Source organism: Amphiprion ocellaris, chromosome 14 (assembly GCF_022539595.1).
Source record: "Amphiprion ocellaris isolate individual 3 ecotype Okinawa chromosome 14, ASM2253959v1, whole genome shotgun sequence".
In the NCBI taxonomy this organism is placed as follows: Eukaryota; Metazoa; Chordata; class Actinopteri; family Pomacentridae; genus Amphiprion; species Amphiprion ocellaris.
The window spans coordinates 14,670,544-14,683,157 of NC_072779.1; the positions used below are offsets into that span (position 1 = coordinate 14,670,544).

Here is a 12,614-nt window from a genome sequence, read left to right on the forward strand (position 1 = left end):
GTGAATGTTCTTAAAGAAACATTTTTAACATTTCTTTATTTCCACCAAAAAATGTTCAAAGATTTCCCAAAAAATGTTGAAAATGTGGACATCAGAAGTTTCACTGTAAAACAATTTTTTTCACACATTTTCAAACTTTAAAACTGGTCAATTTTGACCCGCAGGACGACATGAGGGTTAACTTCCATTAATGATTCATGCCATGCATTACATTCTATCCTCAGAAGTGACAGCTATTAATGGATAGCGTCCAGAAATCAGAGTAAAAATGTAATACATATATATATATATATATATATATATATATATATATATATATATATATATATATATATATAGGAATCAGAATGAGGAAATCTAGAGGTCAGGAAAGCTGCCCAGATGAATAATGTGAGGAGGATATTAGATGAGTGTGAAATTCCTCTCGGTCCTCCTGAGGACTGGTATGGCTCTGCCAGGTGCAGACATATAAATGGGTGTGATGTGATGCAACCAAGTGACAGAGAAGAAGCTGATAACTCAAACCCGACTTACAGAAATCAAACCAGCTTCAGACCAGAGCTCCTCCAACATGGAGATCAGGGACCTGCCTGCTGCAGCTGCTGAGGAAACATGTCGACCCACTAATGAGTGATGCCTCCTGTAGAAGAAAAAAAAAAAGCAGCAAAAGCCACCATTAAGGTTTTGTTTAAATGGTTAAAAGTGGCCCAGGCATCAAATCTTTGCTTACCTTGTCCTGTCTAGCTGTAAAGGTCATCTCCCGGCATGAAGTAGTCTAAATAAAAAGTACACTTAGTACACTGCAGAATATCCAGACTGCCTCCAGTTTAAGTTCACATTGTGTTTAATATGTACTCTTGCAGCTTTAGTTACTGATTTCGATCCTCTGCTGTTGTCCATGTGTTATTCAGACTTACTCATTGTCTCTGCTGCTACTGTAACAGAATTACTGTGCATTAATAGTTGCATTAAACAAACCTTAATGTGTGGTTTCAACTTTGGTATTGCAATTTTCTACACAAGAAAAATATACTGCTGCCCCCTGGTGGCTAAATTCTATACATACTCAGTGATAACAGCTTAGCAGTGCATAGTGTTTAAACCTGAACTGCGTTGTGTAAAAGCTTCTTTCTTTCACATATTTTAGAGGGAAACATACTCCTTATTAAAATACATTTTATAAACCCAGTGGGAGGCTTTAAAAAAAAAATCTGATAACCTGGTAAATGTTCAGGCACCTCTACATCAGTTAATTACATCAATGAATCTTTTCAAGTGGTTAAACAGTAATTATCTTAACTATATACTCACTTGGATCCACTTCTCAGTCTTCTTTACCATTATAAATACATTAAAATACATATTAAAAACACTTAAAATGTTTTTTAAAGATTTTTTTATCAATTCAACAAGATTTTCATATCAAACATTCAAATGATACTCTCAACTGTGTTTCACATAAAGATATACTAAATCATTTCAACAGGGTAAATTCAACATCCTTTTTGACATGTAAACATAAAACACAAACTGAAGGTAAGATATCACTTTTAGGTCTTTTCCTGTTAATATTTGTGCAGTTTTTTAGATAACATTGAGTAAAAAAAAAAAAAAAGAAAGACGACTGTACACTAAATTTACATTCCTCTAACAGTTCAACATGGCTTCTGTCTTCAGTATGTACAGTCACAGGGAACATACGTTTCACTCGGGGAAGATGACTTGTCTCAATGATTGTGACAGGGACATTATTTGAAAGACAAAAATGTTTATCTGAACGATCAAACCCAAAGCATAAATAGTTTCAACTACTTGAAATAGAGTGAAATTAAAAGCAGGGCTACTTTTGTAGAAGATGAACCTGAACTGACCATGTTGGTTCTGAAGAAACATTAGAAACGAATGGTTTTCTGATGTCTGGTTTGAAGTTTCATGTATGAATCTAAAAGATTCTTGCGGCTTTTTTTGTCTTTACATGAGACTTATTTTATTTACTAGCCGACACTAAAAACAGCCTGAAGTGTATAGTAAGAAAAAAAGCAACCAGAACATTTCTGATCTGTTGAGACATTAAAATTCAGGCATGAGAAGAGAAACACAAACTGAAATTTACTGTGTTGAGATGAGAATTTGAATAGGCGAGTATCTCACTGCAGAAACACATTGTACCCAGCGAGATTCTTTTCAAGGATGTTGAAGCCTGAACAAGATGAACAAAAATCTCTGAAGTAGAAAATGCCAACATTTTTCGAGTGTACATCCAGGTCTACAGGTCCAGAACATTTTTTCATAAATATGACTTCCTTTGAGTCACGCAAGGATTTCTGTTTGATTCTTTCCACAATCAAACCTTTTTGGGATACATAAATAATTCTGATATCCAACATTTTAAAATGGCAGATGCAAAAGATGTAGACAAAAAGATGCTTTTGTTTGTGTTGGCCAACGCAACAACAACAAAAGAAAAATAAAGTCACTTTCTAGGTTTTACAAAATGTGGACAGATGGTGCAATTCACTTTCAAACTAAAATTCTTATCTATAAAACCCACTATTAGGTGGCTTGCATGTTTGCAATAGGCTTTAATCTACACTATTAAACAGACACCTTATGTCACTTTTAATGCACTGTTTTGGTCATAAACAGGATCTTTTACACAGTAGAAGGTGTGCGGTATTTTTGGCGGTGTTATTGTTACCAGTCTTTCATTTGACCCCAGTTTGACAGCTTATTTAATTCACAAGATGCAATGAAGAGTCTCAGTAACTGTATCTGAAGAGAAGTCCTGGGTTCAAAAAGGTGCTCGGTGAGACCGCTCAACAAAAACCTTTATCTGAGCCACAGTCTGCTTAACATCTGCTGTCCCAGTTCGATGAGAATATTCGAGGACCCCAGCAGGACTCTACCATTTGCCCCTTTTGCTCCAGTCCTTGGGAGTGAAGTGAAGGCATTTAGGATCTATGCGCAAGTGCCTTTTCTGCATCGCTCTCTCGTGCCCTTCCACAATGTCCTCTGAAAGCGTCAGGATGTACTGACCCTGGATTCAAGAAACAAGAAAAAGTTATCTCAAATTCTCTGCAGTACGTAGCCTACATTTTGGGAGGAAGCGGACAATATTTAAACAGTGATGGCAGCTTCGAAACATTTTATCCACAATCACATTTGTCAAACTCTGTTCGCCATTGGATACAGTAACTCTTTTTGTTTCAATGTGGGAGAAGTATTTTTGAAAGCATCCTCCTCACAATTGTGAGTGTAAAAATTTTGGGCTTTGCCTTTTGACTGGAGAGCTGTGCATAGACCAGGAGGCTCAGTGGATGGAATCTGGGACAGAGTGGGTTTAGTGAAAACACTACAACTATAAGTGCAAGAATCTCAGGGTCTTCTGTTCCACAAAGATGATAACTTCCATACTGCATGATAATATTACTGAGAAGTATTTGACAGTTTATTGGATATGAACAGATACAGTGTACATAGATAAACTGAAAACAGCTATCTAGTGTAAAATGACATTAGAGCCTAAGAATATAAATAAGTGTGAGTGCAGCAGAATACAAAAAGCTACACATTTAAATACATACTTAAAAACAAAACACAAGTACAGTAATGCTACTGAATTAACCAGGATTTGGCAGCGCTCTTAAAAAAAGGTGAAGTCTGCAGCAATTTGTGGCCTAATGACTGTGTTGGAGCTGAACAGGACTAAATGTGACTGAATTTCTCAACATTTTTATTACTGGGCTGATTTTATGTGGCTAAAACTGCATGTCTATAAATCACTCCTATCTATGTGATGGATTATTTTATTGGTTTTATCTTTCAGTCTCTGTGTAGTAAGATTCTACAGTAATCTAAGGGCTGCAAATGATCAGCAATGTTGAATAAAACTTATTAGAGTGATAATTTGTACTGACGGCTTCCCCCTCTCCAGCTCACTCTCTATCACTGTCTGTGGCTCTGGTATGCAATCCTCTTTCTAGCTTCACTGCATTAAAATTGAGGCTTTGCCATTTATTTACAGTTTTAAAGGCGTTTTTCATTCATCACACAGAATTTAGAGCTGGTTAAACCAACTGTGATCACCTCATTGAAAACAAAAACTGTGTTTCCCATCTTGCAGTTTGTCAGCTTACAGTTCAGGTTAAGAGTTTGTAAATCACATTTTTTGGAAAAGGCTCCATTTATCAAACTCTGCTGTGTATCAGTTTTCATCTAAATTACATGGAAGGGAGTGTAAACAGTGAATTATACCCAGCGCTGGTCTCTCACCTTGTAATAGTTGATTAGGTTGAGGTACTGAAGCGTAGAAATAACGTCTTCTTTCTTTACACTTGTGATTTCACTGATCTCGCTGTGGGTACAAATACATGAAAAGATACATTATTAAATGTCTGGGCTACAATGATTCTTTGAAGACAGTAAAAAGGTGGAGATAAACAGCCACATACTTGATGGTAATTTGTGGCCTTTCTCCATTGTCAGGTTTAAGGTCCATGAGAATTTCCAAGATGGTCTGTGACCAGTAGGAGCGATAGGACAAGAGACCGAGGTCAGAAAGTGGCTTCTCAGGAGTGCCGGTCTTCCCTTCTACCTTGGATAGCTCATAACCTGACAGATACAGTGAGCCAAAGATTATCACAGGTAAAATGAAGACATGTAAAAATTCAAACAAATAAATTTAGTGACCACAGTGTGACTGTGTTCAGAACTTACTGAACTCAATGAGCAGCTTGCCATAACCTCTCCTCTGGTAGGGGGGCAAGGTTAGAATGCAGGCAACGTTATAATCTTCAGTCGACTCTTTCTCCTGTACACAAGGAATAAAAATGAAGTTTAGCTTCAGTTTTGATACAGGAACAAGTCCAAGCGATTATTAATTGATTGTAAATACACACTGCACCAGTAGTTTAAAATTCTTTGTATACTTTGTTTACCTTAGAGAAGTAGCCCACTATGTGGAAGCCTTTGGAGTCATACTCTGTCATTACATAGAAGAGGAAAGGGTCTGTGTCGTAATACAACGTTTTGTGGTCCAGGAAACACTTAGCAAGTAAACACAGGTTCTGGGAATAAGTCTGGAAAAGTAAAAACAGACACGTATCAATTGCAAATAAACAACAACAACCAAAAAATGCTGTAAAACTGAGGAGAGAATGAAAATCCTCTCACTAACTTTGTTTTTCCTGCCATCAATCTCAAAGAATGAGATGGTGCCTTTACGGTAGATCTCGTTGCCTGGAGGATGTCTTAGATTACATTTGGTCTGTCAAAGAAGACAGAAAAAGACCAACAGAGCAATGTGAAACAAGTTAAACTTGAGGTGGTGACATTTTTAGGCTATTTAAGATTGAAGAGGAGATTCTTACCAAATGTCTCTGGAGACATTTGAGGCTTTTGAGGTACTTGAGACAGAATTCACAGAGGTAGAGGATGGGCAATGCGGTGAGTTCCTGTGGATACGGTGAGAAGTACCAGGGTTTCAGTCTGTGCCGTCCCAGCTCTATACACTCGATGTTTTTCATGCGTGTGACGATGTCGTCGTGGCTGCGATCGGACACCAGACTGCCTGTCATACGGGGTGCAGTCGGGATGCCATCCGAACTGTCCTGGGAATCCTGTTGGTAAACAATGCGGACATTACACACATTAGAACCTCATGCTGCAGTGACTTTAAGTTGATAAAAAATTATTTTTAAAACAAAAAGCTGTTTGATCATATGCACTGATTTTTTTTTCACATATTTCTTTAAGTAGGTAACATGATTAATCACAGCTGTTGTACATGTTGCTAGAAGGACTAAACTTGGGTCTGAGGTAAGCAGCACCTCTGTTTTATTGGACCCACTAAGGCACAGCTGAATTTGGAGAGCAACACACAATCAACGGGCAATAATAGGAAATAAAACAGACCTCTGGTGGTGGTAGAAAGACACTGGCACTTTGAGGGTTGTTATACTGCAAAACCTTTATCATCTAGCAGAAAAAGACACAAAAACACGGGCTTTTGGAAACTAAAGAGGGGAATAAAATGATTCTTATTTGCACTGAACAGTTTGGTTAAGGGGGCAGATTGAAAGCAATGTTGAAATTCAGTACAACATTTGTAGTTTTAGTACATTTCAGGATGGGTTCATCAGGAGCCAGCCAGGTACACTGGCAATCAGAAGATGTCACAGAGATGTTAGAATGTAAATGAAAAGTGGGGAAAAGAGCAAACACAAAAGTTCATTTTATCAGTTTTGTTCATCTATACAAAGAACCCACTAGCCACTGTCAACAAAGACGATGTGAAAATGTGGGAGGTCAGCTGCAGCAGTGTAAAAGCTGAGCTGCTCCTGTGCCAGTAGCTTGATGGAGTAAACTGAATTTCTGAAAATGCAAGGGAGGTCTGACTTGCTAGGTTTGGTCTTTTTTTCAGCCATTTTTTAAGCACAGAACTGCAAATTCAATGGAAAACATGTATGGAATCAAAATGGACCAAGTTACAATCAGCTCTTCTGCTGTGGTACACCTGCAAAAACAGTACATCTAACACTATCAAAAATAAAGATTGGTTCAAATACAATTATTATGGTGGAATCTACAGACAATGCTGAAACAGGTTTTTGTTCTGTGTAATCCATTAGTACATGACTTGTGTCAGAATTTGCATAAATATTCAAACTGAATTTCTACAACCAGCAAAACATAAGACCAATGTAAAATCAACTTAGCTTCATATGAAAAATAAACACAATGAAGCCTGGAAATTCTACAGAAAATTATATTTGCTGAAAATAACCAGAGTGGATGTTGAAAAGGGAAAATTTATGAAAGCTCAACAAAGTACACAAAGTAGGTCATTAAGTGTGTTTGTTAGTCTGAAAATTATAATACAGTAATCAATCATTAAAGAGCACACAGCTGTTAGACTGAAAAATGAACAAATTGTAACAGGACAATGTAAATGTAAATGAAATATCCTGCTTCAAAAAACTTGACAAAAACAACATACAAGCAAAAAACTGATTAAAAGTACTAACTGCATAATATTTTTGTCAAAATGGTTAGAAAAGAGCATGTGAAAATTTAAATGGGAAACAATTTTCTCCTTTACAAGTGAAACAAATCGAGCAGAAAGAGAAAGTTGTCATGTTTGTTTTTTTTACTTTCGTTACTATTATTACATTTGAGATTCGTGTAAATTACTGTAATGCTGCGGGTAGTATTTGTGACCAAAATGTAGAATTTGTGCAACAACTGTGCACCATTTTAAAGGAATTTATCATCTGCTGAATCAAAGAACGCTACCTTTAGTGAACTCAAGTAAATTGTGCATTTATGTTAGTTTTCAGTGCTCAAAACAAAAGACTTTAAAACCATGCATCCACCAAACCCAAAAGATCCAGACACACAAGATATAAATTTAAAAATGTCAACAATAAACTGACTAATGGTGAAATATAATAAAATGACATACCTCGTCAGTTCCACCACAGTTTGCTTTCCTCTTCCTCCCAGGCTGAGGGGGGATTAGTCGTCGAGCAGTGCCGTTCTGTTGTTAGACAGAAATGATCATGTGTTTATGAAAAAAAAAAAAGAAAGACTTTAACTTAAACATTTAGGAATCCAGAGCACTTTAAGTACCGTTGTGAGCGAAGAGATCTGCTCATGGTCTTCGCGGGCCTTAAAGGTGGTGGTCTCTCTCACAGCAGGAAAAACAGATGCCTGAGAGGCTTCAGCTGAACTTGGCAGGGAGGGCACGGGGGTGGCAGGGGGTACCTGAGTCGCCAAGGGGACGGTCTCCACTTTCCTCTTCTGCAGCAAACAAATGTTGTTAGACATCTGGCCCAAAGGAAGTACAGACGCTTAACCGAGTCTGTATTTTAGTTTTTCAAACAAAATTATTTTTATTCCAGCCTGACCAGAGGTATGTGTTCAAGTTCTCAAAATACACACCAATGTCATGATTAAAAAGCTGGGTCCAGTGTTACTTTATGAGGAGATTAAGTATCAAGGTGCATTACCAGCAAATTGAGAACTGACAGAGCTAAGACTGTGTCTGTTTAGTAGCCACAGCAAATCAAATTAAACAGATTTGTCCAATTTGTGGTTATCTCCAGGTTAAAATAGTCCAATGTAAATTACACCGTATTTAAACCTGGTATTAACATGTAATGTAGACAGAGAGCTGCAACTGCAATTAAAATGTCTTCAGGAGACAGATAAAACTGTATACTATTTATTTTCTTAAGTGCCAACTGGCAGAAATCAACAACTTCATTTTTTTTTCTCTGTTGTGCCATTTAATATGCTAGCTGCTTTGGGCATGTGTTTTTTAAAATATAATTAATTCAGCACTTGTTGATAATAAAAGCACATATTATAATACACTTTCTGCACCACACTACAAGAGACTATAACAAAGACAACACATGCTAGCTATATTGAAAGGTTTCAAGCTGAAATGTGGCTTGAGGAATCAAATCTATAAACCTGACAAACATTTGGTTAAGCTGTGTATTAAACCATTTCCACATGGGAGCTGCATGACTAGATCATCATCTTCTTTTATTATGTCACAACTCTTTATGTCTGGATTCCCATGTAGTTCAGCATGAGTAGACAGCTGTACGATCACACAAGACCCATGTTAACACCAGGTTTAAAAAGGGCGTCAGTCATTTCTAGAATTGGTAAATTCAACTTGTACCGGCGTGGGGAGGGTTTTGCCTCTGGAAGGAGCTGTGGCAGTTTGTAGGTTGAGATCTAGACTCTTCCTCTGAATTGAACAGAAAGGAAGAGAAGGAAGGGGATTAACTGACATTCATATTGACCCTATGGTAAATACTCAGATATTAACTGCACACACAATCCAAATATGGACTTGAACAAAGATGAACACATGATGAGAAAAGATACTGCGACAGATACTCTAAAAAGTTTCTGTGGCAGTCATTGAAACAAAGTTAGATCTGAAGAAGCAGGAACACAACCATTTAAGATCGCAGTAACATACTCCTTAAAGATATTACTGAACAAATCCCTGAGCAACCTGCATGCAACATAATGTATATCATTACTAAACTGATCATGTAAACAGTTATTATCTGAGGTTTCTGCCTAGCAAATCAAACACCAATGGAAGCGACCAACATTCTGTATTATTCAAAGTGTTGAGCAGTTGTGGTATTGACTAATGATTACAAATACTAATTAACACAATAAAGGTTTTTAAACCCACTAAGCAATACTCAGAGCATAGTAGCTGGGACATCAACATTCACTTCTGTGAGTATCTTGAAGCAATACAAAGGAATAACTTGACAGATCTTATTTTTTTAATCCACTAATCATATCCTCTAGTCTTACTGGCACCCGTCTTTTACAGTAAGCAGTTTTGCAGCTTCCAAACACGATGGGATGTAAAATGCAGGCTCATATTGTGCAGACTACTGCTTCAATAATGGAAAATGATGCCACTAACTTTAATCATACTTTTTCTGTGTTTTAGGGTATGAGATAAATGTCCAACGGTGTACTACATGCTTACCACTTCTCTCTCTGGAGAACTAGGACGGGAACCTGGAAGTCCATTCTTGGTTGGTGTTTTAGCTTCTTTCTTAGGGAACTGGAGCTTCTTCATGTCCAGTCGGTCCCCTGTGACCCACTCATCCAGGCGCTTGTTGACTGTTAACAGAAGCAGTTTCCCACAAACAAGTCCACAGTTACTGTGATGTTTCGATGTGCTCTAAATCAGTTTACAAAGTGACAATAACCAGAAATGGGAGAAGAAATCGATTCACAAAAGTCTTGCGATTGTTATCCTCTGTGATTTTGCACTGATCAACAAATGTCACACAAAAATGCAGTTAATACCATTATATGAGCACGATGAAAATTTGCATACATGGCACGTATGTGGGCACATTTTAAATCACAAGGGAAAAGATTTAACTTTACCAGTGACAGTTAAATGTCAAACACAAACAACAAGAGGCATTTAGCTATACTCACAGTCAATGTAGTGAACATAGAAGAGTTTTCTGGAAGAGACCTCCTTCACACTTAGAATTTCAGCCAATGCTGTAAAAAACCAAAAACAAAAAAAAGCAAAGAAGTCAAATTTAAACTGAACTATACTTAAAGAAACAAATTATGATGATGCACTTGTATGAAATAGTTGCAAAACAGTGTAAATTTTCTAGGCTTTACAATGTGAACAGACATTGAAGTGGGTAAACTTTGGTCACAAGCAATGCATTGATTTATAAGCCGACAGAAAAATTATTGTAAAATACAATCACAGTAAACTGAGCATCTTTGAGAATTTTCGACTTTTGGATGAACAACACGAGTGATTTGAAGAGCTTATGCAGCTCAGGGAAGTGTGTAAGGCCATGTTTTATCAAAATTTTATAAACCCTGAATGATTACATTAAATCAAAAAGTCAATAGAAATCTTTTAGCTTATCTCAGGCTTATAGACTGTGGCATGACGGGCATAGATCTCTTCAGACCTCTAAAATGGATTTAAATAGGAAAACTATCATAAGAGTATCTCTTTACTCACTGTAGACACATGGGATCTGTGACAGTGGATTTGCAAAAACTTACTGCTTTTATCTCCAGGATCAAAGTAAAGCCAAACGTTTTGGGAATCAGTGCACACAACATATTTGGATGCTAGGCTGATAGTGTGATCAAATATGAGTATTTGTACTGAGGTGTCGGAACAGACACACTGCCACAGTATAATCTGTGGAAACTAAAGTAAACTTAAACTTAAACTGAGAAAGTGTTACTGTGATGTCTGACTAATATTGTATGTTTTCATCTTCGGACTTGCCAAAACGAGTAGGGTCAACTATGACCGCTTCTGCCCAAACTTAGTATTTAAGCGAGTTGCAGCTTAAGTTTAGGGAAACACATATTTAACCTGAACAATTCTGTTTATGGTTTATACGTATCTGCCGGGTGCCGGGGTTTTGGCTCGTTTATCGCTTATAATATGTATTTTACTAAAATGTCACTCAGAGCAGGCTTGCTAATATCTGAATGAATGACACTGGCTTTTGCAAGCTTTCACATTAAACCCAGTCTCGCTGTCCAGCTGCATGTGTCCCGTGTGAGTGACGGTGTTTACAGCGCTTTAACTGGAGGCCGTGGCTTCTGTTAACAACAGCTGAGGTTAGCTGCTTAGCATTAGCTTAGCACTGGAAAAACAAACGGACAATACTTACGCCACTCGTCCTCGTGTTCTTGGTTTTTGCGAAGAACCGGGAGGCGACAGCCCTCCACAATCTCGACCTGTAAAAGACACTGTGTCAATTTGCGTCCCGAAACTGGTCAATGTCTCCAAAATATCATTATATCTTTCGAAAACCTACCGATGATCGGTTGTCCGCCATTTTCGTCATCTGTGAGAGCAGGAGCGGGGTGTTGTGGGAAAATGCCGGTCCGCGTCAAAGACGAAACAGACAGCAAGATGAATCTCTGGAAATTTCTACGACGTCCACATCAAAGATGAAACAAAGTGCAAGATAAACGAAACAAACGCCTACAACCTACATCGTAAATTTATGTCGCTGTCTTCTTTTTTTTTATCCACAGGTTTGCTGAGAGAACCTCAGTATTTTTTTAAACACTCACAAATCAACCATTTGTCTTTAAATGACAGTAGCTAAATGATTCCACTGAGCAATAAACAGGCTAAATTTGGTTATAGGGCTAAACTTTTATACATCCGGGGTACACTAATTCTAACCACATTTCAACGATAATCATTAATAATGCACTATCCATTAAAAAAAAAAACAACTTAGTGGTTACATCCACTAGAATTTGCAGAACAAGTGTAACAGTAGACAGTTGAGTCGACCAAAATGTTTTGTGCATCTAAGTCAATGTATCTCATTTTTTAAAAATAATTTATTTTATCAGGAATCACCTTTTAAAATGTGTAATTTGAAAAAAGCTGAATTTCAGCTACAGTAGTCAGTCAGACCAAGATCTGTAATACAGCGTAAATTTGTAGGGTTACACTAACAATAACAGGGAGCAACAATAAAATGGACAATAGCAATATTGCATAGGGTTATATATAAGTAGAAAAAATTGATATTGTACAGACCCTTTAATTAGTAGAAAAATACTGATATTCCACTGAAAAGGTGATTTATAGTGCATGTGTAAATTTAACCATAGCTCAAAGTGCTTTAAGATTTGGTTTCATTACTTTATTGTTGTTATGATTTGACATATAGTTTATACAGATGTAGCATATATTTTGTCACTATAATTTTCTCCATGTACAAATTATTATGCTTACACTATTTTATTTATTTTTCAGAAAACGTCCAATTTTAAAATAAAATTAAATACGAATCTCACAGGAGAATAGATGCATTATACCAGATGTAGCTACTAATTTCCATCTCCCTGAGCATCCATCTCACTTTCACCCTTCAGTGTCACTAACTGTCTCTAAGGACTAAATCTGCTTCAGCTTTTTCACTTCTTTGCTTTTTCATCTGTTGTTGAGGAACTGTCTTTTGTCACACTCTTGTCTCACCTGCCCAGGAGCAGGGTCTTGCTTATTTATCTTCAGTGTTGGGAAATGGCTCCACAGC

General features: G+C 37.1%; 1 protein-coding gene across 5 annotated transcripts; it reads right to left on the bottom strand.

Moving 5' to 3' along the window:
* Window positions 1-1,379: 1,379 nt before the first annotated feature.
* LOC111575209 (histone acetyltransferase KAT5) lies at window positions 1,380-11,438 on the bottom strand. 5 transcript variants are annotated; one of them, XM_023280194.3, is made up of 15 exons: window positions 11,373-11,438; window positions 11,226-11,292; window positions 10,000-10,068; window positions 9,536-9,672; window positions 8,696-8,764; window positions 7,630-7,800; window positions 7,463-7,537; window positions 5,914-5,976; window positions 5,370-5,618; window positions 5,177-5,266; window positions 4,938-5,078; window positions 4,717-4,810; window positions 4,452-4,611; window positions 4,273-4,354; window positions 1,380-3,037 (listed from the first exon to the last, which is right to left on the bottom strand). In XM_023280194.3, exons 1-15 carry the CDS (start codon window positions 11,400-11,402, stop codon window positions 2,903-2,905), a joined length of 1,632 nt encoding a protein of 543 aa, XP_023135962.2. In that variant the 5' UTR covers window positions 11,403-11,438; the 3' UTR covers window positions 1,380-2,902. The 5 variants fall into 5 exon arrangements, with proteins under 5 accessions (XP_023135962.2, XP_023135961.2, XP_035808707.2 ...); XM_023280193.3 differs by having other exon boundaries at window positions 8,690-8,764; XM_035952814.2 differs by lacking the exon at window positions 8,696-8,764.
* Between the last annotated feature and the right edge of the window lie 1,176 nt (window positions 11,439-12,614).

Bases quoted from the DNA above. Each gene is read 5' to 3' on its own strand.
- LOC111575209 (XM_023280193.3), bottom strand. From the start codon at position 11,402: ATGACGAAAATGGCGGACAACCGATCATCG. The intron at 7,801-8,689 runs GTTGAATTTACC...TGTTTGCTGCAG, and splicing joins CCCTCCCCACGCCGGTACAA to AAGAGGAAAGTGGAGACCGT. The intron at 4,355-4,451 runs GTATGTGGCTGT...TTGTACCCACAG, and splicing joins AGGCCACAAATTACCATCAA to CGAGATCAGTGAAATCACAA.